Here is a 25,782-nt window from a genome sequence, read left to right as displayed (position 1 = left end):
TGCAAACTCACCTCTCTTCGCTTTTCTTAGGAAATCGGCACATGGGCTCCCACTTCCATGTGCTCTGCTCAGAGAGAACGAGACTCGTGTTTTTTTTTTTTTTTTTTAAAGGGGGGAAGCTGCCGCTCCCCGAAGCGGTGACAACCCCGCCTTTTTTTCTGTGGGCTTTCAAACACAAACACGGGAGCTTCGAGCGCAGGCCTTTTGGGCAAATTGAGAGAGCGAGGAAAAGGGTGTGGGAGTTGGGTGTGAAGAAGCCAAAACTGAACAGAAATGGAAGAGGGGAATATAGCAGATGGCATCATCAAGAGCAGAGAGTGAGTGTGAAGAGTAAGGCATTTAAAGGAAAAAAGAAAAAAGAAAGAAAGAAACCAGAAAGAAGGAAATTCCCAAAGGGACTTCCTATAATTTCCAAACCATGGCAGTGCCAAAGAATACAGATCTTCAGACAGATTTTTTTTTCTTTTTAAAGTACAAAAGTGGGATTCTTACAATAAATAGGGCAACTTGGAATACTGTTAGAAAGAAATGCTGCTCTAATATAAATACAGGTTGAGGGATGTGGGAGAAAATTTACTACAGGTGGGAATAAAAGAATGGAGCAGTCAGAGAGTTTTTTACTGTGAAAGAGGCGGGGGGACAGGAGTTGGGGGAATGTAATGTCATGTTTCTCCAGTGTTCCTCTTTCCCCTGTACAGATAGATAATCCTCGACTTATGACCACCATTGGGACCAGAATTTCCATTGCTAAGCAAGGTGATTGTTAACTGAGTCACACCTGATTCCATGATCTTTTTTGCCATGGTTATGAAGCAAATGACTGCAGATAATAGAGTAGAATAGAGTAAACAGAAATTAGAATAGAACAGAGTAGAGTAGAAATTAGAATAGAGTAGAAATTAGAAAAGAATAGAACAGAGAAGAGTAGAAAAAATAGAAAACTTTATTGTCACTTTTAATGTACACTGATCAGCATACATTAAAATGAAATTTCATTGTATACAGCTCTCAAAGCGTTACTACCTCCAATATACACTACATGAACACGACAAAATAAATATATAAAATTATGTATATACCCACATATATTACATGCCGGGGGTAGGGGGGGTGGAGGGTGGGAGGAATGTAATGTTTCTCCTTCCCACAAAATATAATTAGGTTCCTGGGATTTCTTTAAGGAGATGGTTTGCAACAATAGGCATTGTGAAGTCCAGAAACAACGCAACAAGGTTCTGCTGCAGCTTGGACAGAAAAAAATTGTACATTTCTCTGGCACAATTTATTCCTAGTTTGCTATAGTTTCATCTGGTTGATGAAACTTATTTTCATCCCAGCATTTTATGTCCATATATTATCCCTTTAGGAACATTCCAGCCCAGATCATTTCAATGACTGCCTGATTTTTTTCATCTTCAAAATGTTGTTTATTAATAGGAAAGAAAAATACCTCAGGTCAAGAGACAAAAACAAAACAAAACCCAAAATGCACTGCCTTGCATTGATTTTAGTTGAGAAGGGCACTTTGGCAAGGCCTACATACCAGATGTGTCTTTTTGTTGCTCCTGTCCAGTTAGAGCATATTCTGAAAGCTATTGTCATCCAGAATACTGATTTAATGACAGCCAACTGACAAAAATTGTTGCTGGAAGCTGAAAGGCGCCTTAAGGGAAGAAAATGATGTCACTGAGATTTGATGGCATTTTTGTGTGCTAATAGCTGCAGGCAGCCATGCCGGTTTTAGTTTTCCTTTGAGGTTCAGTGACAAGGTTTGCTTTTGGCAATGCTTTCTAATCTATGATGGTCAATTGGACAAACACCTTTAGCATATTAACTGGGTGGTGGTAGCTCTCCATATTTTAGTCTAAAACACTGAGGTTTATAAAAACATCAAAGACAGTTATGAATAAGAACGGAGTGGGATTCAACCGGCGTTACTACCGGTTCGGTGATTACGTTTTGCACATGCATGCGTGCTCAACGCGCACTGTGTGTGTGTAAAATAATCTTAGGCTGTGCCGCCTAGACAGCTGAAACCGCTGCATGCAGGTGCACAGCATTCAAAAAGCCTCTTTTTCCCAGCTTTTTCAACCTCAGCTGTGCCGCGCAATGCAGCTGAGGTTGAAAAAGCAGGAAATAAAGGACAGGTAAGAGCCTGGGCAGGTAGGTGGGCCAAACAGCAGCAGATATGGTTTGGTGTCTGCTGTTCTTCAGAGCTACCAGCTCTATAAGAACTGGGCAGAACCCGTAGCATCCCACCCGAGTTAGAGAGCAACAAAGGTATCCAAAGGTGACTTTTGAGATTCCTACAGAAAGTGATTTATTCATTCAGTCACTCCCTACTCACTGGGACCCACTGAGTATCTCATTTATTTATTTATTCAATGTATTTCACCACAACTTTCTGTCAGTAAATGCTTTTCTGAATTCTTCAAAGCTTATCCTTATGTAATTGTGATACCATCAAGCCATTTTTACTTCTGACACTCTCTTTTTCAGTTTTTTTCAGCATCAAGGTCTTCTTCATTGCTGGTTAAATTTCCCACTCACTCTCTCTCAGCTTGACCATCTCACAGGATTGTTGGGAAAATAGGAGGAAGTAAGAGTATTAGTTTTAGTATTAATTAGTATTAGTTACTTACAAAGAAATAAAGGCAGGGTAAAAACAAATCTAATCAATCAATCAAAATTGTATGTGGCTCAAATATCGAAGCTTTAGCTTTGTTCTTGGTGCTTCCAATGATCAGCCTGTTTTCACCTCATTTAGTACTGAATGATCTGAAAACTGAATAGCAATAGCAATTAGAATTATATATATACTTGGCAACTGGTATGTATTTATGACAATTGCACTGTCCTGGGATCAGGTGATCATCATTTGTAATCTTCCCAGCCGGCTTTCTAGAAAAGCCAGTGGGGGAAGTCTGATTGCCTTAACAAGTTCAGTGACTTGCTTAACAACTAGGATAAAAAGTTCGTAAAATGACAAGCAGGTCATTTAACAACTGCTTAACAAGGGAAATTTTGAGCACAGTTGTGGTCTTGAGAATGACCCAACTGTGAAGAGAACTAAGAATACAAATCTTTATAGCTGCAGAACTTATCTGCTTATTAGAAGTGTATGCTGCCTTTTTTTTTTTTTACAAGAGTTCAAGATGGCATAACTAGTTCCCTTTCTTCCTGTTTGCTTCCAATCAGTCTTTCAAGTGAGAAAAGCTGGTCTAAGAGAAAGTGACTGGCATAATGTTGCCCAGGGACCTGGGACTTCCCACTCCATCTAATATCTTCACCTGAATGCCAAACTGCCAAAGCACCCTCCATTACTGTAATCACCTCTTGGAACAAATTCACAAACATTGGACAAGATTTTACCTCATCTTTGTGGGAAATGATATTAAAGTCTGCAGTGAGATAAGAAAGCAGCAAGAACAGTGAAGTTTTCTGCCATCAACATTTAAATTTAATAAATGAAAAAAGCCATTCTAGTACAGGTAGTCCTCGACCTATGACCACAACTGAGCCTAAAATTTTTGTTCCTAAGTGGGACAGTTAAGTGAATTTTGCCCCATTTTAGAACCATTTTTGCCACAGTTTGTAGGTGAATCACTACAGTTGTTAAGTTAATAACGTGGTTCTTAAGTGAATGGCTTCCCCACTGTGCTTTTAGAAGGTCGCAAAAGGTGATCACATGACCTTGGAACACTGCAACCGTCATAAATATTAGTTTCCAAGGGTCTGTATTTTGATCACGTGACCATGGAGATGTTGCAGTGATCATTAGCGTAAAAAATGTTCATAAGTCACTTTTTCCACTGCCTTTGTAACTTGGAATGGTTACTAAATGAACTGTTGTAAGTTGAGGACTACCTGCATTCTTGTGGAAGTGGATGGCACTTTAGTAAATATCCAAAGATAACAGAGCACTGTATAGCTGAAAATTATTTAGAGGAAATGTTACATCTTTTTTTTCTGGGAAAATATGCAAATTATAGGAAGTGATGCACAAAATGTATCAGGGGTTATGATATTTAAATAAAGTTAGTCTTAAAAAGGTACAACTTAATAAGAACTTTAACATGTAAATCTGCAGTTGATAATGTATGACTTTTCCTGCATAGAGCCAGTTTCTTCAATCATGTTGCTTGTCTTGATCTTCTTTTTAATAATCGTAAAGAGTTTTAATTTCTATAACAATATAAGTGTTATGAAACTTAATTGTTTTGATTCTACATGTACCCAGTTTAGAGAGTATATGTGTTATGAAAATGACTAAATCATTATTTTTTATCATTGTGCATGACAATGAATGGTGGGTTGTAGAGTAGGAGATTATTAGTTTTAATAAAAAGAGTAGAGGGGATATAAAATATTTAAAAAGAATGTGTCAATAATTTTTATCATATTCCAATAGTAACCCTTTCTAGAAATCTTACAAAGAAAAAGTTGGATTAAATGCTTCAACATTACTCAAAAACAGAACTCACTGGAGTCAGTGCTGCTTGCTCCAAAGTAAGTAAACGTAGTACCGCTGCCAAAATAACTGTGAATTTCAAAGAATCAACTCATTCTAATTTTAATATTACCCTTTGCTTAATAAAACCAAACAACAAGATGCCTTGAATTGGCATTTCAGCCATTTTTTCTGTTTTGGAAGTGCGTTTTAATTACAACTGAGAGAGCAAATAACAACTCTTTTTATAGCTCTGAAGCAAAACTGAAATGATTTTACTCAATTTAATTTAAATATAGGCAAATACAATGACACCTCATCACGGCATCGGTGTTTTTCCAAGAAAGCCAAATCAACAACTCTCCACATGGTAACTGTGAAATGTACAATGCCTGTTATTGGGAACAATTTTCTAAAGTTGGCACAAAAATCTGAACCTTATTTTCAAGGTTCTAATATAGTGTTCTGTGTAGATCTCATTCCTGTTTTATTTTGTTATCAGAAAGCATCTGCAGTGCTGCCTGTCTGTTAAAACCAGAATAGAACAAATACATCTAAAATCAGTAATGCTGTTCTTCCCTGCTAGGCAATTTGTTTTTATGGTCTTCTGTTTCTTTCAAGAATTTTCTGATAGTTCTGATATTCAGGCACATTATTCAGAACACTTCAATACAATGGCAGAAATAGTCTAATAAAACTTGAATTTTTCTCCCATAGGCTCTCCATTCTCCTCAGTAAGATAGAAGCAATGCAGGACTTAATCGGAATGTAAGAATTTACAGTAAGTTATGTATGTATCAATGAACCACTGGTCTCCATTAATTAGCTAGCAACAAGGTCATTTCCCCCCCAGCTTTGCTATAACTTGACAAATGATGAAGAAAATGATGGTCACCATTTCTTCCTTCTTTGCAATTATTTCTTTTTAAAGATCACACTGAAATTTCTCCAAGCTTTAAACTGCTCATTCTGGCAAATGTAGCCAAATCCCAGTTCCTGTGAAGAACTCTGAGTCCCACTATGTGCAAATTTTCCTTTCTGATCCAGCCAGAAATAACCTCAAAAGCACTCTACTGAAATATGCACACGGTTATAGAAAGAACCCTCAGCTCCAAAAAGAGCAGAGTGGGTGAGTGGGTGATCTGTCACAACATGTTTGGAACAAATCAATTAAAGGGAAGCAATTTCCCATTTTTTTTCCAAAGGAAAAAGTAACACATCTTTAGTCTTCAAAGCCATACTGCCCCAGGGATATCTCTAGAACAATTAAATAACGATAACTGCCACCATACAAGCAACACCATGGAACCTCCAATGGAAAGACAACATGAAAATTAAGGCATAATTGAAACAAAAAATAACACTGAGAGAGATAAAGCGCATACGTCCATGTTTTAAAACCAGATGGGGAAGAATTTTCTTGCAAAATCAAAGACGCTGCTCTAAAAGTTAGAGCAAGAACACAGTGATTCATGAGTGCATGACAGACGATAAGGCAGTTGACAAGGAAGCATCTTGCTTGAGGAATAAAAAGATTAACCTGCCATAAAACAAGAAAAACCCTTCCTATCCAAAAGGATCAGTGTGTTTATGCTCAACCAAGTCAGTAATCACCCATTTGGAAATGGTTTCCTTAGAGACAGTAGAACTTGCTGACTTTGAGCCAGAAGAAAAAGAAGGAATGATGAGATTTCTTATGACTTGGCTTGCTCCTAGAAAAATGTTTGGTCATAAAATTTACGGAGATAGCCTTTACTGGCATGGGTGAACAAGTGTGAAAGCGATATAAGGAGCCCACTGTACTTTCTCTGGAAGGCCTGTAGAAGCACTTAACTATTGCTTTATATTTGAAGAGTGGAGTGTAGAAATGTAGGGTGATTTGCCTCAGTACTGTAGACTAAAATATAATGGCAATAAGTCTGTTAAGAGCTGCACATTATAGTAATTACCAACGGGCAAAAAAGGGGCCCTATCTATTTTGTGATTTGCAGTCCCACAAAACTATTAAGTTTGACTCCTAGCCATTAAAGATTATCACCACAATATCTTGAGAATTTTAAAGTGTTTTAAAGCTTCTTTTAAAGAAGCTAAGAATGGCATTATACTTTCCCTTAGCCGTTTTATTCTAGATTCCTAGAAATAAAAACTTGCTATTCCAGAACCTGAACATTTGCAGTTCTGTTTCTAACGATTTCTGCTTCTTTTTCAGACATAGGATTAGCCCTAGTGGCACATTGGTTAGGATGCAGTACTGCAGCCAAACTCTCCCCACTGCCTGGAGTTTGATCCTGATCGGCTGAAGGTTGACTCAGCCTTCCATCCTTGGTAAAATGAGGACCCAGATTGTTAGGGGCAATATGCTGATATTGTAAACTGGCCATAGAGTCATGTAAAGCACTATGGGGCAATATATAACTTTCATTGCTATTTTTATTGCTGTTATTTAGTCATTCTGAGGATAGTTTGGTAGTTTTTCAGAAGTTAATTTTCCAAAGGAAAACTTAATGTACTATACCAATTACACACACGCACACACATTCACTCACTTCAGGGAAGGAATAGGAAGTTTTGCAAATACTTGCCTTAGGCTTTTAAAGTGCTTTAATGATTTAATAATTATTAAAAATATTTTTAATGCTTGGATAAAGCAAAACACTTTAAAATTCTCAAGATATTGTGGTGATAATCTTTAATGGCTAGGAGTCAAACTTAATAGTTTTGTGGGACTGCAAATCACAAAATAGATAGGGCCCCATTATATTTATAGATTTGGTTATGGAGGGAATCTGGAACTTAAAAAATATATGTATATGTTCATGGTCAATATAATTCATCAGCCATGCTATATTATTTTCTTAATATGTCAAATTAGCAAATATCAACTAGAATGAACTTATGTCTCCCAAGTAGTTGGTTTTATTCTCCATAGTGGGAAACAGATAGTCCTGTATGCAATAGATGCATCAAATAGGCTTAGTTCCTATCCCATTAATACCACAAGTATATCTCTTTTACTTTCTTGTGTATAAATGAATGAACTTCTGCTAACCGCGAGGAAGAAAATTCCCTCCTTTTCTCTAAAGAAAATTTGAAACACTTAATTTTGGTATAAAATTATGACTATCGTAAAATCAACCGCTACACTTGGCGTAAGAGAAATAATGACTCGATGGGTCATAACAATCAAAGAAGTTACAATAAAAGAAATAGCACATAAAAAATTAGACAACACATATTACATTTTTGTGGATTTTCTTGATGTGGGAATTGGTTAATAGAATTATTATGCAATAATGGAAGGATAAATCTGCATCTGATATGCAGCAAATAATATGTACTATTTATCAACATTTGAATAAGTAGGCTCTTCCCCCCCCCCCATCTGCCCCTCAAAAAAACCCTTGTTAATTAGTACTTTTAAATTATATATGACTTTTTTAACACTACTGTATACATTTGTATTTTTCTTCTGTTGATTGGCTTGGCACAATTAAATAAATTAAAAATAAGAAATCCAGATGGAATTAGGTTCAAGGAGCAACAAGGACAAAAAGGCTTCCTCTCAGAAAAGCAAGAGGTTGTTGCATGGTTGAGAAGGGGAACTGCATAACAAAATCACAAGGAATCTTGTTAGAGTTGAGAGAGGAAGAAAGGTCAAAACCAGAGCATTGAAGGTAAAGATGAATGTATGCAAACTGAAAAAACTGGGTAAACAATGTGTGTGTGTGGGGGTATGTTGTTAGAACAACAAGGACAATTGCTTTAAACTGAATGCTAAATACATGGATTCGGGAGCTAATGAAAGAGCAGAGAGAAAGTTGTTGCTTTAATTAAGGTGCTAACAATGCAGGCATTAGATTTAACAGATAGCAATAATAATGCAACAAAGACTTAGTTGACCTCTTGATAAAAAAAATGATGGCAATTCAGTAATTCTAAGAACAGCCCGCACACTGTTTTAGGAACAATACTTTTAGCAAGTATGTCAAGTTCTGGTCAATTCAAACATATAGCTGAAAGCAGAGGGAAATACTTTATATTGCCTTGTTCAATCACTTTACAGGGCAATTTAAGAGACCATTTGTGAAATATGCTTCTTAATGAGCATTTTTGTGGGGATTTGTCTATGATTGAATGAACACACTGCGGTTATGATTACCCAGAGCAGCTAAGATGATAGTTCTGAGTTCAGACCAGCATATTCCTAGGTACTACATAACAAGAAAATTAAGGATAACCATCAAAATAATGGGAGAAAGCTTTTCAAGAACAGTCACTCTTGCGTGTGATGAACCAGAATTCTGATTCAGAGAAAGCAGATTCTCATGGCCCTAGAAACCTCTAGTCTTTTTATTTTGGTTAGAAATGTATATGGTTGACATGTTGCAGGATTACGCGTCTCCGTTTTTGGCTGGATGAAATTAAAAACGTTAGTCACTATTTCAGCGTTCATCAGGAAGTGGTATAGTTATATTTTGCAGCAAAGTTACCGCTTCAAAGCCAGGAAAGCTTACATTTAAAAGTGACACATTTCTTTTATGAGCTGCATCGGCTTCTTGCGTGTGCCATGCCTGCTCAGCGTCTTTGTCTCTTAGATGACTCTCCATCTGCTGAAGCAACACCAATCTCCGAGAGAGTCTACAAAAGGGAAACATTATGATAAGTGGGCAGGCATTTCCCCCCCCCCCGCCCTGCCCCGCACAACAACCAGAAAAACAACCACCTTTTACCCTCACTTAATTTTTCTTCTAATTATGTTGAATGCAGCGTGGGAGAACAAAAAAAGAGGGGGAAAGCACATGAAGTCCCTTTCGTGCTGTGCTCCCAGGGAGAAAGTAACCATCGTGTTGTACAACAAGCAGTCTCTGTGCATAAATGAGACAACCGGCACAGAACACCTCAAACAAGATGCGCCTGCAAGGCACAATTAGCCATCTAGAGCACTAGTTATGAGTTAGCTGCATTCTGTTACTAGGGTTAATTCTGCAAATTTACCGTAAGAGATCCTGTGTTCAGAAAAAAAGCTGTCACGTTTCTCGTCCTACTTATACATCCCTCTGCACAATCTTTTTTAAAAAGAGTCCTGTGTTTTCTCTCACAATCCAGGTTCACTGAAAATAGTTTCTTCCTCTCAAAAGCAATCTTTCCAAACCTTTCCTACAGAAATGAGGCTCTATTTTATTCTCTGCATAGATTTATTTTTTTAAAGGCTTTTGGGAAAAAGTATTCAGTAATTTCAAGAAAACTCTCCTGGGAGGAAGCAATACAGTACAGTTTGCAGAGAAATGGGATTCTGTATATACACCATATACGCAAATGAAAATTGTAAACAGAGGGTGTAAAAAGTGGATCGGGCAGCCTTTTAACCTTACATGAGGGGAGATTTTCTTCACAAGGGAGTTGGAAGAATAGCTCTCAGAGAGATAAAGAAAACTACATTAGCATCAAATATACAAGAGAAACAACAAAGAGAAACTCTTAATAGATTAATGCCAAAGTCAAGGAAAACAAGACTTACATCAATTTTTTAGTTTGCTGGGTCAATTCTCTGTGCAATGAATATTGGGATATGTTAAACCAATAATAAAGGGGGGGGGGACACTGTTTTTTGCTTATTTTGGCAGAAATATTATGAACTTGGACTCAGTATGTGCATAGATTTGTACACAAGCTGTTTTTCCCTTTTCTGTAATAATTGCCGTGTGGCAAATGACTACAATCTTAGGGACGAATCTTTGCTACTATCCATTGTATCATCTCCATAAAAATGGTGAAATCTCAAATTGTATCTAGAAAATAATGCATGCAGTAGATGTTCCACTATCGGACTATATTCCCTGCATAAAACATATCCATTCAACTAAAGCTAAAGAAATACTAGCTACATTCAGATTTCTATATAAACTATTCAGAGATTACGTCAAATTGTCACCCTATTATTTTCTGTATTATTTCAGTAGACTTAAATTATGTCATTATTTCATTTTTAAACCTTCACCAATTTAGATGGCAGTGTTACACTAGCTCTATTACTTCCTTTCTGAGAAGAAAAATTTCAATAGATTTTACTACAATTTTAGAACTTTTCAAAAGCCTTACCCCAAGAATGAATAACTTTTATTTTCAACCACAGAAGCAACTGGAGATGGAATATTTGCCCTTATAAATCTATTCTAATTACTTCCATATATTTAATAATTTTTCCTCTACCAGAATGAAAGATTAGGAGTGCACAGGAGGAGCTCTAGGTGGACCTAGTACCACAGATTTTACATAGGATATAAAGGGGGGCAATGTATTTAATCTCTCCACAAATGATCTGGCATCAGCTCTGAGTAGTGAGGGATCACATCTGTGAATGAGATCAAATTGTTATATACAGAGATCCCCAAAAAGATCTTCTCAATCTGAGGGAATGGAACAAAATGGCAACTTGAATTTCATCCTAGGATAGTATGAAAATGTGTGTACTGGTGCTAGAAATTTAACCTACATGCAGAATATAGTGGCTAGGATAGGGAATGCATGCACAACAACTGACCAGAAAGAGGTTCTGGTTTTATGGTTTTATGGTTCAGTGAAAAATTTGCTGCTGTGCAATCCCTGTTAAAATGTCAAGGTAGGGTTCATAGGGTCTGAGAGTAAAGTTGCCAATAACATTCTTATTTGTACACATATACAGGTAGTATGTTATGCTATCAGCTACTGAGAAATTATCATAGGATGCAACTATTTTCTTCTAATCCAGTCAGCACGTTTCATACGGATTGTAAATTATGGAAGCAAGAAGCTAAAATAGATTGACTATGGGCTACAGATCAAAATTCTGCCATTAACGTTTGAACAAGAAAATCGAGATGTTTAAAACAAAGTTAGGATATTGCAGTAACTCTAAAATTTCACTTTTAAAAGTGAAATTAGTGTTTCACTAAAAAGTGTTTTAGTAATCTGATTAGAATTTTAAGTGCTAGCTGCAACATGGAGAGAAATGCAGTGAAATGGGACATTATACTGAATTTAGAAAAGGCGTATCAGATCATTAAGCTATAGCTAAGATTCAATCTGAAAATTCAAGGTTGAAAGAGGACTTCATATTATGATTTATTTGAAAAGCAGCACTGGTGGACAGCTCCCCCTAGAGGCAAAACATGGCACTTAACAAAAGTTTTTTCTGTTATTAAAATTTGTTATTTCTCTAAGAGATGGTTATCTTGTATTTTGAACAATCACACAGTTGCTCTGACTTTGATAAATCAATTCATAGTTTTGGAAATGGTCCTGCAAATTCCTAAGCATTCATAATCTATTTCACTGTATTTTTCTAACATCTAAAAATAGGACATTTTCAGAAACTACTTACATTTCTTCATGCTGCTTAGCAAGTTGAATTTCTTGCGCCAAATAGGATGCCATATTTGATATTAATAATTTCAACTATGAAAGAAAAAAAAAGGTAAAATAAAGATCCTTCAGACATAGACACATACATTTTATAACATTTATTAAGAAATAATCCTAACTATAAATGTTGAATTAGTGATGGGAACACTTTGCTGTAAAAAAGATGAAATCTTTTAACAATATTAACAGCATAAGAGTACATCTTAATAATATTTAAGACAAAATATTAATACTGCATTCATCTGTAAACATTTCTTCTCTATTCTTACTTACTTTTATTTTTGTACTTGGTTTATTTTATTTCTTACTTCTGCAATTTTTTTTAGCTTTGGTCAGTTTTTAATTGTCCAATAAAATAAAAAAGCATCCAAGCATCTTTTTAATAGTAATTTTATTAAATATTGTAATTAATAATTAATACAACTAAGAAAAGATTGAAAAATAAAGAACACACACAGAAAAGGAAAAATGGAAGAAAATATAGTAAAGAAAAAAAAAGAAATATATAAAAGCATGACTTCCCACCTTCATCATAACAAGTGCTAACACCTGCCTTTAACTTTCTGATATAAGGAAAAATGTTCAGATGCCTAAAGATTCAGATTCTTTTTTTGTGTGTTGTTGTTGTTGAATAACTCTTTGCTAATACAAAAGTCTTTTTGAAGTATAATTAGTCTTGGGATTCATCTATTCTGGAGAGCAAGCTCTGTGCAGGTTATTTATAGAACTTGAAAAAGCTACACATGCAGAGAACCTTTGATTGAACAAACTCTATTTAAAGGGCTTATGATGCAATGGGGCCAGATCAGAGAACGTGGATGTCATTGCTGAAATAACGGAAAGGTCAGTTTTTAAAAAAATCTGTAAGCAGTAATATCTCACACTCGTGTCAATCTACATCATTTGCATAACACTGCAATAGGCATTTTTATGTTATTTGTACTGATTTATGCCATGTAATGGAATCATTTCTCCGCAAATAGCCTGTTAAATTGAGGCTTTATAATAACAGTATATTACTACTTTTGGGTTTTATTTTGGGTACATTGAAGGAGACATGAGAACATCGCTTGGCTGCATGTCTGAATTAAAGTCAATTTAACTTACTATGGACATGAGTGTGCCCATCCAAATACCATGCACATGATTCACTGCACTTAAGATAGGATGGCGTGGAAGGCATTGAAACCTGAAGCAGTATAGGAAGCTTTAAGATATGCTTAGTGTTCTGACCTAGGCTTCCCCCAACAGCATGAAGCTGAATCTTTGTCCCGATAAATCCCTTTTATTTGATTTACAATGAATTTCCTCTCCAACAAAGTCCCGGCCAACAGTCTTTCACAATAGTTCCTAATTACAAACCTTTATCAGGCTTGGAGAGGGGCCAGGCCTATATCTCTCAGACACTGCAATATTTGGCAAGCATGCTGGAATGAACTAATTGTTTCCTGCAAAGCCCCACTCCCCTTTCGCTCCTCTTTTATACTCTAGGGGAGGGGCCATTCACCATCCACCTGTGACTTTACTCCCAAGTTGGCCCTTGTTCCTCAGCTGTTCCCTTCGTCTGGCAACTCTGCACATGCGCACACTGGGAACAGGCTCTAGCTGTTCTTCTGCCTCACTGATGTCGGACTCCAAAGGCAGCTGATAGCTGTCAGTCAGCCCTGGCCCAATTTCTGCTCTGACACAGTGCATTCGTCAGAGCCTTCCCCAGACTCCAGGACTGGCCCATGCGCCTCCCCAACCTCCTCAAGCTGTCAGGCCACAACACTTAGGTAGAACAAAGCCTTTACTGATCCTATCCTCTGCATTCTAATTTAGGAATGGAACCTGCTTTAAGGCTCACTCATTTTGGGAGTTTCAATAGACATTTCATCAGTAACAATTTCTGACTGATTTAGTTTTTCAAGTCTCTTCTCATTCTATGTTTGAGTTCACAGATCACGCTAGCTTAGTTTAAGCAGCTTGCTGTTATATTAAGTCAGCCATTGTTGTCTGCAAACTGGTTTAGAGCATTTCATGAATCCAACTAACTGTGGCTGGTTCATAAAAATATTTAAACTATGGCTTAGCACGAAATTGCCCTGATAAACAAGAATTGTCTATGGAAAGGCTACAGGTTACTTATACAGGTAGTCCTTGGTTTACAATTTTTTGTTTAGTGATCGTTTGAAGTTACAAAGGCATTGGAAAAAGTGACTTATAACTGTTTTTCACACTTATGACTATTGCAGCATCCCCATAGTCACATGAACAAAATTCAGAGGTTTGGCAACTGGCCTCTATTTATGACAATTGCAGTGTCCCAGGCCCGTTTGCGACCTTCTGACAAGCAAAGTCGATGGGGGAGCCAGATTCACTTAACAATGATATGACTGACTTAACAACGGCAGCGATTCACTTGAGTACTGTGACAGGAAAGGTAGTAAAATGGGGCAAAACTCATTTAGTAACCGTCTTGCTTTGCAACAGAATGTTGGGTTCAGCTGTGATCCTAAGTCCTAAAATTCAAGGGGTTGGTCAGGAACACAAACAGCCAAGTAATTAGATGTGTACCAAGCTATGATGTAGGCTTGGTCTGGTTTAGCCCAAAATCCAATCCACTACAGTAAACCCCTACAAGTGTTTCATTGCCCTGTAATAGCCCATTCGATTCCTGCCAACCCAGCAAGCTGGGTGAAGCCAGTCATTGGGGGGGCATCAGATGTGATAAACTATAGTTTACTGCTAACTTGGCAGTTTGAATCTCACCAGCTCAAGGTGGACGCAGCCTTCCATCCTTCCAAGATGGGTAAAATGAGGAGCCAGATTGTTGGGGGCAACATCTGACTCTGTAAACAGATTAGAAAGGGCTATAAAAGCACTGTAAAAGTAGTATATAAGTCTAAGTGCTATTGCTTTTTTTAAAAAAAATATTTTTATTATGCATTTTCCTTTATCATATTTTCATCATACTTTCAATTTTACTTAAGTGCTATTGCTAACTGCAGCTTGTTAGATCGTTCAACAAACTGCAACTTTGGCAAATCGTCTGACTCCAGCCCGAGTCACTTTGCGGGACGCTGCTCGTTGGAAAGACCATTGGGAAGAGCGGTTTAAGGGATGCTGCGACCTTGCATCCCCTTCACACGTTTCCCAAATCTCTTGGCTCTTAAATCTCTTCATGATGGTCTGGTGCTAAGGAAGGAAAAGGCGCGGAGGGCAAGTGGAGCCAAAAGTATATCCAGTTAGTCCAAGCGTTCCTTTGTACGAAATAAACTGGGATCGCAGAGTACAATTCCATTTGCCACCATTTGCCACCGAGCTCCCGAAAAACAGCCACGCTGGCTTGTCAGCCTGCTTTAAAAAAAAAAAAAAAGTATCTCCCCCCGCAAAACTCGGAACACTCCAAATAGAACGGTCGGATCTCCCGACAGTTCGGGAGCGTCCAACTCAATAAAGGGTGGGGGAGGGAGAAATGGAAGTATTTTTTAGAAGACGCGCGCGGGAGACCCCCGTTCAGGAAATCGGGGGTTCCTATCCACCAAGAGGGGAAATAGGACCGTACTATTCCAGGACGGAGGGTGGGGGGGGGGGAGGGTAACAGGAGAACAAAAAACCAGGAGCCAGACGTACATTTCTGCGAATTACAAATTTAGGTGATGAAACTACCTTTATTATGACCCTGCCACAGTTAGGAGCAGCTTTTCAATCTCAACATCCTCCTCTTTTACCTTATTACCGCCATTAAGCAAACCCAACGCTTTTCATTCCCAGCAACTTGTTATCGCGGTATCATAAACGGGGATGGGAGTGGTGGGGAGGAAGAGAGAGAAAAAGAAAGACGAGTGGCAGAAAAGTAGGCTGACATCGCCGCTTTCTGATTGGTGTACGGTCTGGGGAGGGGGCGGAGATACAATAGCGAACGAACCGGCTCGTCTGGTGTAACGGAACGACGGGAGAGGGCGGGGCTTCCCGTTTGATATTTTGAAACCGAAACCGTTGGGCGTTAAGTAAGGGAATGGTTAGGGAGTCCTTCGGCTTGCGAGCAAGTCGAAAAGGGAGGTTTCTGTGTGGGAAGAGAAACACCCGTGTTCGAGTGGAGCAGGAAAGAACCTAGTTCCTGAATTTAAGAAATATTTTATACCTTGGTGAAGATTTTTTTTTCGTCTCCCCGCCGTTCCTGTACGAACCCCAAATACTTCCGGCGAAGGGAAGGCTTTTTATTAAGGGCAAAGTGTCTTCAAACTTTAAGCTTGAAGACTTGTGGACTTCAACTCCCAGAATTCCTCCTCCAGTCATGTTAACTCCGGAATTCTGGGAGTTGAAGTCTACAAGTCTTAAATTTGAAGACCCTTGATTAAGGGGGTCAAGCCTTTTCCCCCTTTCTGTACCCCTATAGGATAGCAATAGCGCTTAGACTTGTATACCGCTTCACAGTGCTTTTATAGTCAAGAGGTTTAAAGAGGGCCTACTGCCCTCCAACCATCTGGGTCCTTGTTTTAACCACTTCGGAAGGATGGAAGCCAAAGTCAACCTTGTGACACCCGAACTACCGAACTTTCAGGCAGCTGGCAGGATACAGAAACAAATGAAACATCCATTTAATAGAATTGATGTGCCAGGAACAAATAAAGCAACTGATCAGACATCATGAGAAAAAACATATGCCCTTAAAATACGTTGCATTGGTTTCTATTCATATTTGTTTCTTGTAACTTGTAACACTTCTTGTTTGAGGGTCCCTGAAAGGGCTAAATTTTTCACCTCAAAGAAAATGGCTTTGAGTCAAAGGAGAAACATGGTTTCATAAACTACAAAAGGAGCCACTCTTATTAAAATGTTAAAACTAACTTTCTACCTAATACTTAACCTTAGAAAATTGATGGCGAAGTGCTGGAAAAAGTGTTAGCACTTCCCTTGCCAAAGGTGTGTTTTTCAAACAGCTTTCCAGAATAAAGCTAAACTTGTAGAGTGGGTTAGTGCTATGCAAAACATGACTTCTAGCTTGCCACCTCTTTTTGCTCCATTATATTCTCCCTCCCCCCCTCCCCCCCTTTTCTGTTTATTCCCTTATTTATTTCACATATAAGTGTTGGATGCTCAATCACCTCAACCGAGCTTGGCTGCTTTTTAAAAGTAAGGGTGAGACCTAGTAAATGGTATGATAGGAATGCCTGGATATCATGAATATATATTGAAATCTTGAAGAAAAATATGGATATTACCTTGAAGCCCCTTTCCAAGATATTTGAAAATTCATGAAGGTCAGGTGTAACCACACTTACAGAAGGGCAAATAGCCCTATCTTGAAAAAAAAAGGGAAAGACTTGGTCAACCATCACCAAGTTAGACTTACATTATGGCCCTTTTGTCCATTTTCAGTTTTAAGTTTGCACCAATTTTGCAATAATGACACCAAGACATTTTTAATTAAGCAAACAGTAACTTTTCTTACAACATACACTAATTTTCACATAGTATATGTGAAAAATATTTTCACTCTTTTCATATCTTATAATTCATTTTAAATTTTGGTCCTCATCCATTATTTTGATAGTATAATTGTGGCTGAAAAAGTTTTATATTTTTATAGCATGATTGTTACATCCAACTCTAAAACTGTCACTGAATGATTAGTTATCATCCTCACATTTATTTGGCACTCTTCAGGGAACCACTACTATTTGGTGTTGTTTTAAGATTTACAAAGCTATTTAAAAAAACTAAGATTATAGGGAAGCTAGAAAATTGCAAAATTGGACTTCAGGAAATTTTAGGAATATGCAGTTCCAGCTGGAATCAGAGAGAGATACTAAAAGTACAAGGTTGCATGGATCACCAGACATTCCTTCTCTGTTGTACCCCAAAGATACTGTATGACTAGTGCCCCGTTATATGGTAAATGTTGCTAACCAGCATTTGGGATTTATATATCGGCAGGTAAATATGCTGGAGTCTTCCAGTTTTTATAATCAATTGTCTATGAATTTTGTTTTACTATATATTAACAACAGGAATTAGTTTGGACTGTGCATTTTAGGAATACTTGCAATACATGAATAAGTGAATCTCCCCTGCCCAAGGGTGTAAATGGACTAAAATCCTTCAATGAATCCCAAAGGCAGGAGCAGCTGGATGGCAACTTTGAATAATGCCAAATACTCTATGCTTCTGCCCTTTCCCTCCCATCCCATGCCAGAACCCAGAGCAGATAAGTATTTTCCACTATGTAAGTGTATTTCACTCAAGATTTGTAGATTTTCAATGATAAAAGCACTGTGGAATGTTAGGGAGGGCAAATAAGTCATCTAGTATTTGGAATAGAGATGTCACTATTGCCTTGCACTCAGATGAGAATGAGTGACATTTTCAAGATACTGGTAACAATAATAGTAGTAGTTCAAGGGGATTAGGCCTGTTTAGTATGCCCCGGTTAATTCAAACTTCAGGCTCATATCCAAATATGTGTGAACATGTACTTTGTGTTGTCTTCTTAATGACTTGTCTATTGCTGCTGTAAGGGAGAAAAAAAATACTTTGTAGATTCCTTGGTCTCTTGGAGGAAAAGCAGAAGATGAATATATAATAAAGATAGCAAATATTTTTAAAATTGAATATGATAGATATATATATGAATAATGATTAAAATGGAGTAATTTTTTAAATCAGCAATGAATTTTAAATTGGAAATAGTCAATGTTATACTGTAAATATTTGTGTATTTTTTCCAGTTTTTTAAGAGTCATTGTTTAATTTTAACACTAGATGGCAGTTGAACACAACTGAATGTTGAATTCAGCTAGTTGAACACAAGTCAGTTAAAAAAACACAGTAACGAACAATAAAATACTCTCATCTAATTCACTATTAATTATATTTTTTGAAAGATGTCATGACCTGATATTTTCAGATTATGGAAATAAATACAGGAAGCCTGTGGTGGTCTCTCATGAAAAAAAGACACTTCGCAAAGTTGTCTTGGGATGAGAGCGCAGAGAGAACTCTGAAACCCTCTTTTATTAGAAGCAATCTTTGTTAACGTAGCAATTTTGTTAACGTCCTATCACAAACGCATTACATCACACAACATGCACTGATCATTCGCATAGAGCATACAAGGCTGCAGAGTTTAAGTTTGCTACAGTTCTGGTTAAGAAATGGCAACAATTTGTCTTTGCTCCTTGCTTCGTGTTCCAGCCAACTACCAGAAGGCTCCGTTGTCCTAGCACGTACACAAAGAACAAAGAATCATAGTTCCCACAGAAGCCGTTGACTTAAAACCACAATTGAGTCCATAATGTCACTAAGCAAGACATTTGTTAAACAAGTCATGCCCTATTTTATAACTTTTTGCCATTTTCGTTAAGCAGATTACTACAGGTTGTTAAGTGACTCATGCAGTCATTAAACAAATCTGACTTCCCCCATTGACTTTGTTTGTTTGAAGTTCCCCAGGAAGGTTGCACAATATAATCCCAGGACTCTGCAACCATCATAAATATATGTTGGTTACCATGTACCAATAAAATAGAATATTTGTAGTTCAGGGTTGAAACGAGGGGTCCTTGGTGCTCTCTGAGCTTGTTTGTTTTCTTGCAGACGTTTCATTACCCAATTAGGTAACATCATCAATACTAGTGAAATATTTAAGCATATAACAGGTAACATTATTTTGCTATCCATTATGGAACCTATCACTTTTTATAATGATCATGAATTCACTTTTTATTTTTGTTAATATTTAAAAGCATATTTTACATCATTGACCAAGTGCCATTTGATGTATCTTTAAGGATGCTGAAGTTGTGTATAATAAATTAGGAATTGGTCTCCTAGAGATGAAGACCAAGGCACTCATTTTTCAAAGGAGCTTGTTGATGGGCAGCTGTAGGAACTGGAAGCTATTGCAAAGTTGCTTTTCAGGATGAACTTCATGGCAATCACTCTAGAAGAGCAGCTGTAGGCAGCATGATTAGTATTCTTGCTGATAGATCTATGGTAATGGTCAATTGATCAGGTGAAGGGACAGGAACAGGAAGAAAATCCTGGGCTGTGGATAAATTCCTCTGCATTTCTCCAGATCTTCTCCGTGTCTTGCATTTTTAAGATTTTGAACCTGGCAAGGTATGTATATCTGGACAGCTTTGAGAAATACATAAAAATGCAATGAAAAAGTAAATATGAATCCTAACTTTCATGTGTGAAGGAAGGGGAGTTTAAGTTATCCAGTTATTTTGACCAAACTGAATCTTTGGATTATGTTAAGTTTCAAGAATTGTGGTTTATGAAAACCACAGAAATGAAATATCTGAACTACAATATAATCTTAGTTTGAACCATTTGTAGTAATCAGGAAAAATTACACTTCCACTTCCTGCATTTGTGTGCAAAGATAGCTTGTACAGAATTGTAACAAGACATTAACTTATACAAGGAGGAAAGAAAATGCATGACAGAGGCTTGTACTTAATATTTTTCTTTTAACGACCGTAGACTTGTACTAGTTAACTTGATTGTAGAATATGAAAAAGACCATAATTTAAGATAGAATGCTATTCCACTATTAAAATCTATTTAAAGAGTATTGGAAAAGCTTATAATCAATAAAAGCTAATTCACTAGTGAATATTTCATACTAAAGATCATTACCTCCCAATATATTTGTTTTATATTAATTTAAATGTGTTATTGCAATCAGATATATTATGTGCATATAATTATTACCTTATAGAGTTACAGGCATTTTAGCACACTTAAATCTATGGAACTTGAACAGATATAAATACAGACTGACTTCCTGCCAAATTATTCTAAGTGTCATTTAATTTGAGCATATTGTGTATTTATGTCTTTTGCTTTCAGTGGGATATGTGCATATTAAATATTGTTTTATTAATAAATATTGTAAATATCAAGATAAAGCTACAAAGATTAAAAAATAAAACACGATTAAAAGTAAAACCAAGACAAAATAAGGCAACATTCAACACTGAGAGATCATCTTGCTGATGTATGTGAACTAGAGAGAATTTTACATCTAGCTTCATCTTTTAAAGTTGTATGGCTAATGTGTATAAATGGAAAGTTTGGCCTAGACAAGGGTGGGGGGCGGGGGCTAACATGTCTGCACTTGTGAACCTGTGTAAATCCATTCTGTTTTCAAGTGCTATAATTTTACCTGAAGGCATAAGGCATGGTGATAATTTGCCTCTTTCTATTACTGATGCTTTTGATATTTTATCTACAGAAATGGATGTGCTTGACAACATCAAAAAATAATATTTCTTAGGTTCTGAAAGTAAAGAGTGCAAAATATTACAAGGCCAAGTGTAAAATTACGCAGTTATGTCATTTTCCAAGGATTTGGCACAAATTTGTTAAGTTTTGAGCTACTGCTTTTTGAAATTATTTTCAATGTCTTAACAAATATAAGAATTTGTATTTTAGGTTGTGCTTAGATTCATTTCTAGAAATACTGTGTATGTCTATATAAAGCTATATATGTATAAAAATAGTGAAACAATATTAATACAACACTGTAATTTAAGCTTTTTGTTTTGTTTTATTAGGGGAATTAAATAGTGACCATTCAACATGATTGTTGGTGGTGCAGTGGTTAGAGTGCAGTACTGCAAGCTACTCCTATTGCAGTTTGGCAGATTGAATCCCACAGGCTCAAGGTTGACTCATCCTTCCATCCTTCTGAGGTGGGTAAAATGAGGACCCAAATTGTTAGGTGCAATATGCTGACTCTGTAAACAACTTTGAGAGGGCTGTAAAGCACTATAAAGTGGTATATAAGTCCAAGTTTATTGCTATGATATACATCTAGGTTGCAATTAATGTGAGTTTGAATAATATAATTGATTTAGTGGGAATTGTAAATTGATATCAGGTCATGTTTAATGCAACCCAAAATTTATTTAATGTGTAATTAGCGCATGCATAGTTGAGCCTAGCAGTTGTGCAGTTGCAGTTTGCGTATAAAACTAAAGAAAAAAAAAAAGATTACACCAGAGCACTACAAGCTTAAAAAGGCTAAGTTAGAGCAAAATTTGTATGTAAACAAATTAAATGTGATCATAGCAGCAGTAAAATAGGAAGATGCCTGAATTTACTGTTGAAAGGCTGGAAAATGCCTTTCTTTTGAGGATTCGGTTTTCCTGCTGGGAGGGCTCCAGTACAAGGACACAGACAATTACTTGGAAGCAGGTTCCTTTAATTTTCAGGAAGGCAAGAGATAGCAAGAAGTCTGCGTTCCTGGGGCTAGCCAGCTTTGTGTAATAAACTCCTGATTTTTATACCTTTTCTCCTTTTGTGTGTGAGTGCTTGTGTTTGTATTTCTTAATGTTTTAAATCCTGTCAGGGGGTTGTCTTCATTTCTGCCAGAGGGTAAACTCTGCGGGGTGGTTTGATTGGATTATCAGTTTCATCCTAATGTTTTCTTATATTTGTTTGGTGGCAATCTCCTGTCTGCTATGGAATCTATTTCGTATCTTTTGTCTATTTGTTTTGCTGATTTGGCATGACCTTTTGTTTGTAAGGGATTTCTTTTTCTTGTTTCCCTAGTTTTCTTAATTACTTGGCTTTTGTCTAGGGGGCTTCTTTCAATACCTTTTAATAAATCTCTTTTCCTATGCAAGTTTGTTTTATGGCTGGCCTGGTGTTCCCTTTGGGCTTTTCCTGCTTGGGTGTCATCACTGTCCTCATGAAGTTCCCTTTCCACAATCCTTCATTATTATTTTTCTTAAAGGGTGGTCTCTGATTGAATGTCTGGGTATACTTGTTATTTGTGATCAATCTGGATCATTATCATAGCTGCCTGTCTCCCCTTTTAGTTTTCTCTTCTGAGAGGGGATACAAGCCTTTAGGCAGCTAAGGCAGGGTGGTATGCATCGACAGGGGCAACACATGAGGGCTCCAAAGACACAAATGGTGACTGTGGTTGTTATAAGGATTTTGAGCCAATGGAAATCTGGCATCCATGAGAAGAGCCATGAAAAGTCCAGGAATGATTGCTCCTGACCAATATTCTGAGATGGCTCTTTCAGGTGGTGGATGTCCCTCCCTACGAGTTCTGAGGTTTCGTCCAGATTGAGGCAACACATCCCTTGGAATTTTCCGCAGCCATAGTTATGCTTCAAGAGAAGGAAGCCTATTGCTGCCCAATTCTCCAAGGTGGTTTCTCTGACCTCCCTCAGTTCTCTGTTAAGGGCATCCAGGGCATGGGAGGTCGGATTCAAGCTTTTTTTGCCAGGGTACATGCTAGTCTATTCAAATTTTTAGAATTTCGCACTGCCAATCCAGATGCCCCTACCAAGGATATTGCCAATGAGATGTATTCTGTTTTTTGTGGGAGGGGAGACTTTGGAATCACAGTCTGAGTCTAGGGTTTGGAAGGCTCTCCTGTGTCGTCTCTGTAAGGATGGCATAAGAATGGTTAACCTTCCCAAGGTGCAGGGGCCATTTGTGGCATTTGCAGGAAGGTATGAGTAGGCTTTTAAGCCACAAAGGAAAAACCATCCTGGTGGGAGCTTCAGGTAACTATATGAAAATGATATGGTCTCTGTATAGTTGCATTTTAGTTCTGTGTTGCTAAGACTGGTGCATTCTGTGACCCTAGGTGTGCTGCACCCAGTGACATTATGATTTCCCTCCTGCTAAGCAAAAGTTAATGGTGTTGAGTATTTCTCTTGCTAAACATTCCCATATGTTTTCCTTTCTCTGGGATAAGCTTTGGTTCCAGGAACGCAGTTGCTTGTGTTACAAATGTTACAATTATTACAGAAAATAATAATAATACATAGAATATATTGCATTTCATTTTCCCCATTGCTAGATTCCTTTTCTTCCCTTCCTCCCCTCTCCTCTTTTTTTTTTTTTTTTAATAGCAATATAAAAAAAAATGTAAAAGGTCAAGTATCAAAAAAATTATGAGTAAGGTATGGTTAAAGTCGTTTTTGTTTAAAAAAAATACGATGAAAAAAGGTTTAAAAAAAGGAAAAATGGAGAAGGTGAGACAAAAATTAAAAAAAAAAAAGTTTATAACAGCACCTGAGAGTCCAGTTTTGTGTAATGCAACCTTTGCACTTGGTTCCTCACAGTGGTGTGGTTCAGCAGTGTTGAAGAATGCTGCAAGCGTCCATTGATCTGTGTCCCGATCTTTCTTGAGTTTGATGGGTGGGATTGATTGTGGTGGACTTATGACCATTTTTCACACTTACAACTGTTGGCAGCATCCCCACAGTCTTGAGAGGCCAGGTGAGGAAATGCGTGCCTCAATGATATTGAGTTGGCCATGCCCAGCCAATAACATGACCAACAAGCCACATCCACCCAGTCACATGACAACCAAGCCATGCCCACCAACTAAGCCCCACCCACAGAACCGGTTGTTAAAAAAATTGAATCCCACCCCTGACCTAGCTGTATAAGGAGAGATAGTGGTTAAAGTGCTGCACTAGAAACATGAAGACCTAGATTTTAGACCTAACTTGGGGCAGAAGCCAGCTGGCTTATAAGACAAAAATAATGTCAGCCTCAGATTGGGATATTTAAATTTTTGTAGTCATGTTAAGCTAGAGTGAGTGGGTGGAGATATAATGTATATAATTATTTTTCTAAGAAAAATAAAGCAAAACAAAGTGTATGGATTTTGTTGCTTTGTTCTACAGAGCACAATCAAAGCAATGAAAGACAAGTCTAGAATAGTAATTTACTTCCACTTACTGTGACGAACTGGTAAATTTTGTTCCTTAGATGGTCTTAGGAAAAGTAACACTTACATGTCAAATGTACTAATTAATTCCATCAGAATGGCTTTATTCTGGAAGGTTACTTTGCAAACGTTTTGAAGAAGTATAGTATAGTGATTTTACGAATCTGTATATCATCATTTTTTCATAAGTGATGTAATACCTAAAAATTAATTAGAATGCCTTTAAAGTATTTGTTTGTAGAATCAATATTTGATCAATGATGGTTAAAAAGATTTAAAAAGTATGACAATAAATTAGCAGTTTGTGACATATTTTGCAGATGGTTATTTCATTCTTTAGTATTGCTCAGATAGATATAGGGACAGAATTGAACCTTGGATTTTGATATGGATGAACTTAGCTAGTTTATTTAATGTCTTATGGTTGCTTTATTTATGCTGTGATAGACTTGATTTTTCATTAACTTTTAAATTTAGATTACACCTCCCCTACATTTTTTATTGTTATTTTTTTGCTGGAAATGATTTAGCACACAGAATTTGGGTTATTTTTTTTACATTATTATTGGTTTTAGTTGCAACATTTAAGACACTTGGAATTTTACAATTCTTTAAAATGTTTTTCTGAAGACCGATAAATATAATATCCTCTTTGAGAACCAATCAATGTGTTGTGATTATATTTTATGAAAAATCCTTTTTAAAAAATGAACATTGTCTTTTTATATAGCAGAATACAAAATTTACCCATTTACTAACGTAAAGCTTAATAAAATGCATTTACAAACCTGTCAACTGTATAATCTTTTGTGGGATGATTGGAGTTGTCCAATCCCTTACGCCATGTTCTACAATCTCTCCAGTTAGGGAGTTTGGTTATATGACTACATAATTTTTAAACATGCATCTTATTTTTTGGAAAAAAAACCCCTATCATAAAATGTAATTGAAAGGAAGGGTAATCTGTAAAAATGTCTTTTATTCCATCCAGAAGAGCTTCAGCTATTTCACTGAGGGTATCAGAGAAGGATACTGCTGGGTTCTCCCAAAGATGTTTTTTTGATAGGCAACTGGACTTTCTTGCTTTTCTTTGAAGACATTTTGCTTCTTATCCAAGAAGCTTCTTCATCTGAAGAAGCTTCTTGGATGAGAAGTAAAATGACTTCAAATAAAAGCAGGAAAGTCCAGTTGCTTCTTGAAAAAGTATCTTTGAGACAACCATGACCTGGAT

The 25,782-nt window shown here is 37.0% G+C and overlaps 1 protein-coding gene across 3 annotated transcripts in view; it reads right to left on the bottom strand.

The window, feature by feature from the left end:
• Positions 1-15,693, bottom strand: part of CEP15 (centrosomal protein 15) — a 44,188-nt gene extending 28,495 nt beyond the window's left edge. For 2 of the 3 annotated variants that reach the window (XM_087923574.1, XM_026721816.2), the window contains exons 1-3: positions 15,565-15,693; positions 11,811-11,884; positions 8,965-9,088 (exon numbers count right to left, since the gene is read on the bottom strand). In XM_087923574.1, coding sequence (XP_087779700.1) covers positions 8,965-9,088; positions 11,811-11,863 — 177 coding nt within the window. In that variant the 5' untranslated portion in view covers positions 11,864-11,884; positions 15,565-15,693. Of the gene's footprint in view, positions 1-8,964; positions 9,089-11,810; positions 11,885-15,502 lie in introns of all 3 variants that reach the window. The other variant, XM_026721807.2, reaches the window with a different exon arrangement.
• Positions 15,694-25,782: the final 10,089 nt, after the last annotated feature.

This window comes from Pseudonaja textilis, chromosome 2 (genome assembly GCF_049901715.1).
Source record: "Pseudonaja textilis isolate UNSWEBS1 chromosome 2, rPseTex1.2, whole genome shotgun sequence".
Taxonomy (NCBI): domain Eukaryota; kingdom Metazoa; phylum Chordata; class Lepidosauria; order Squamata; family Elapidae; genus Pseudonaja; species Pseudonaja textilis.
The sequence above is the reverse complement of the archived record's forward strand: the minus strand, read 5'-3'. Positions and strand labels throughout refer to the sequence as shown.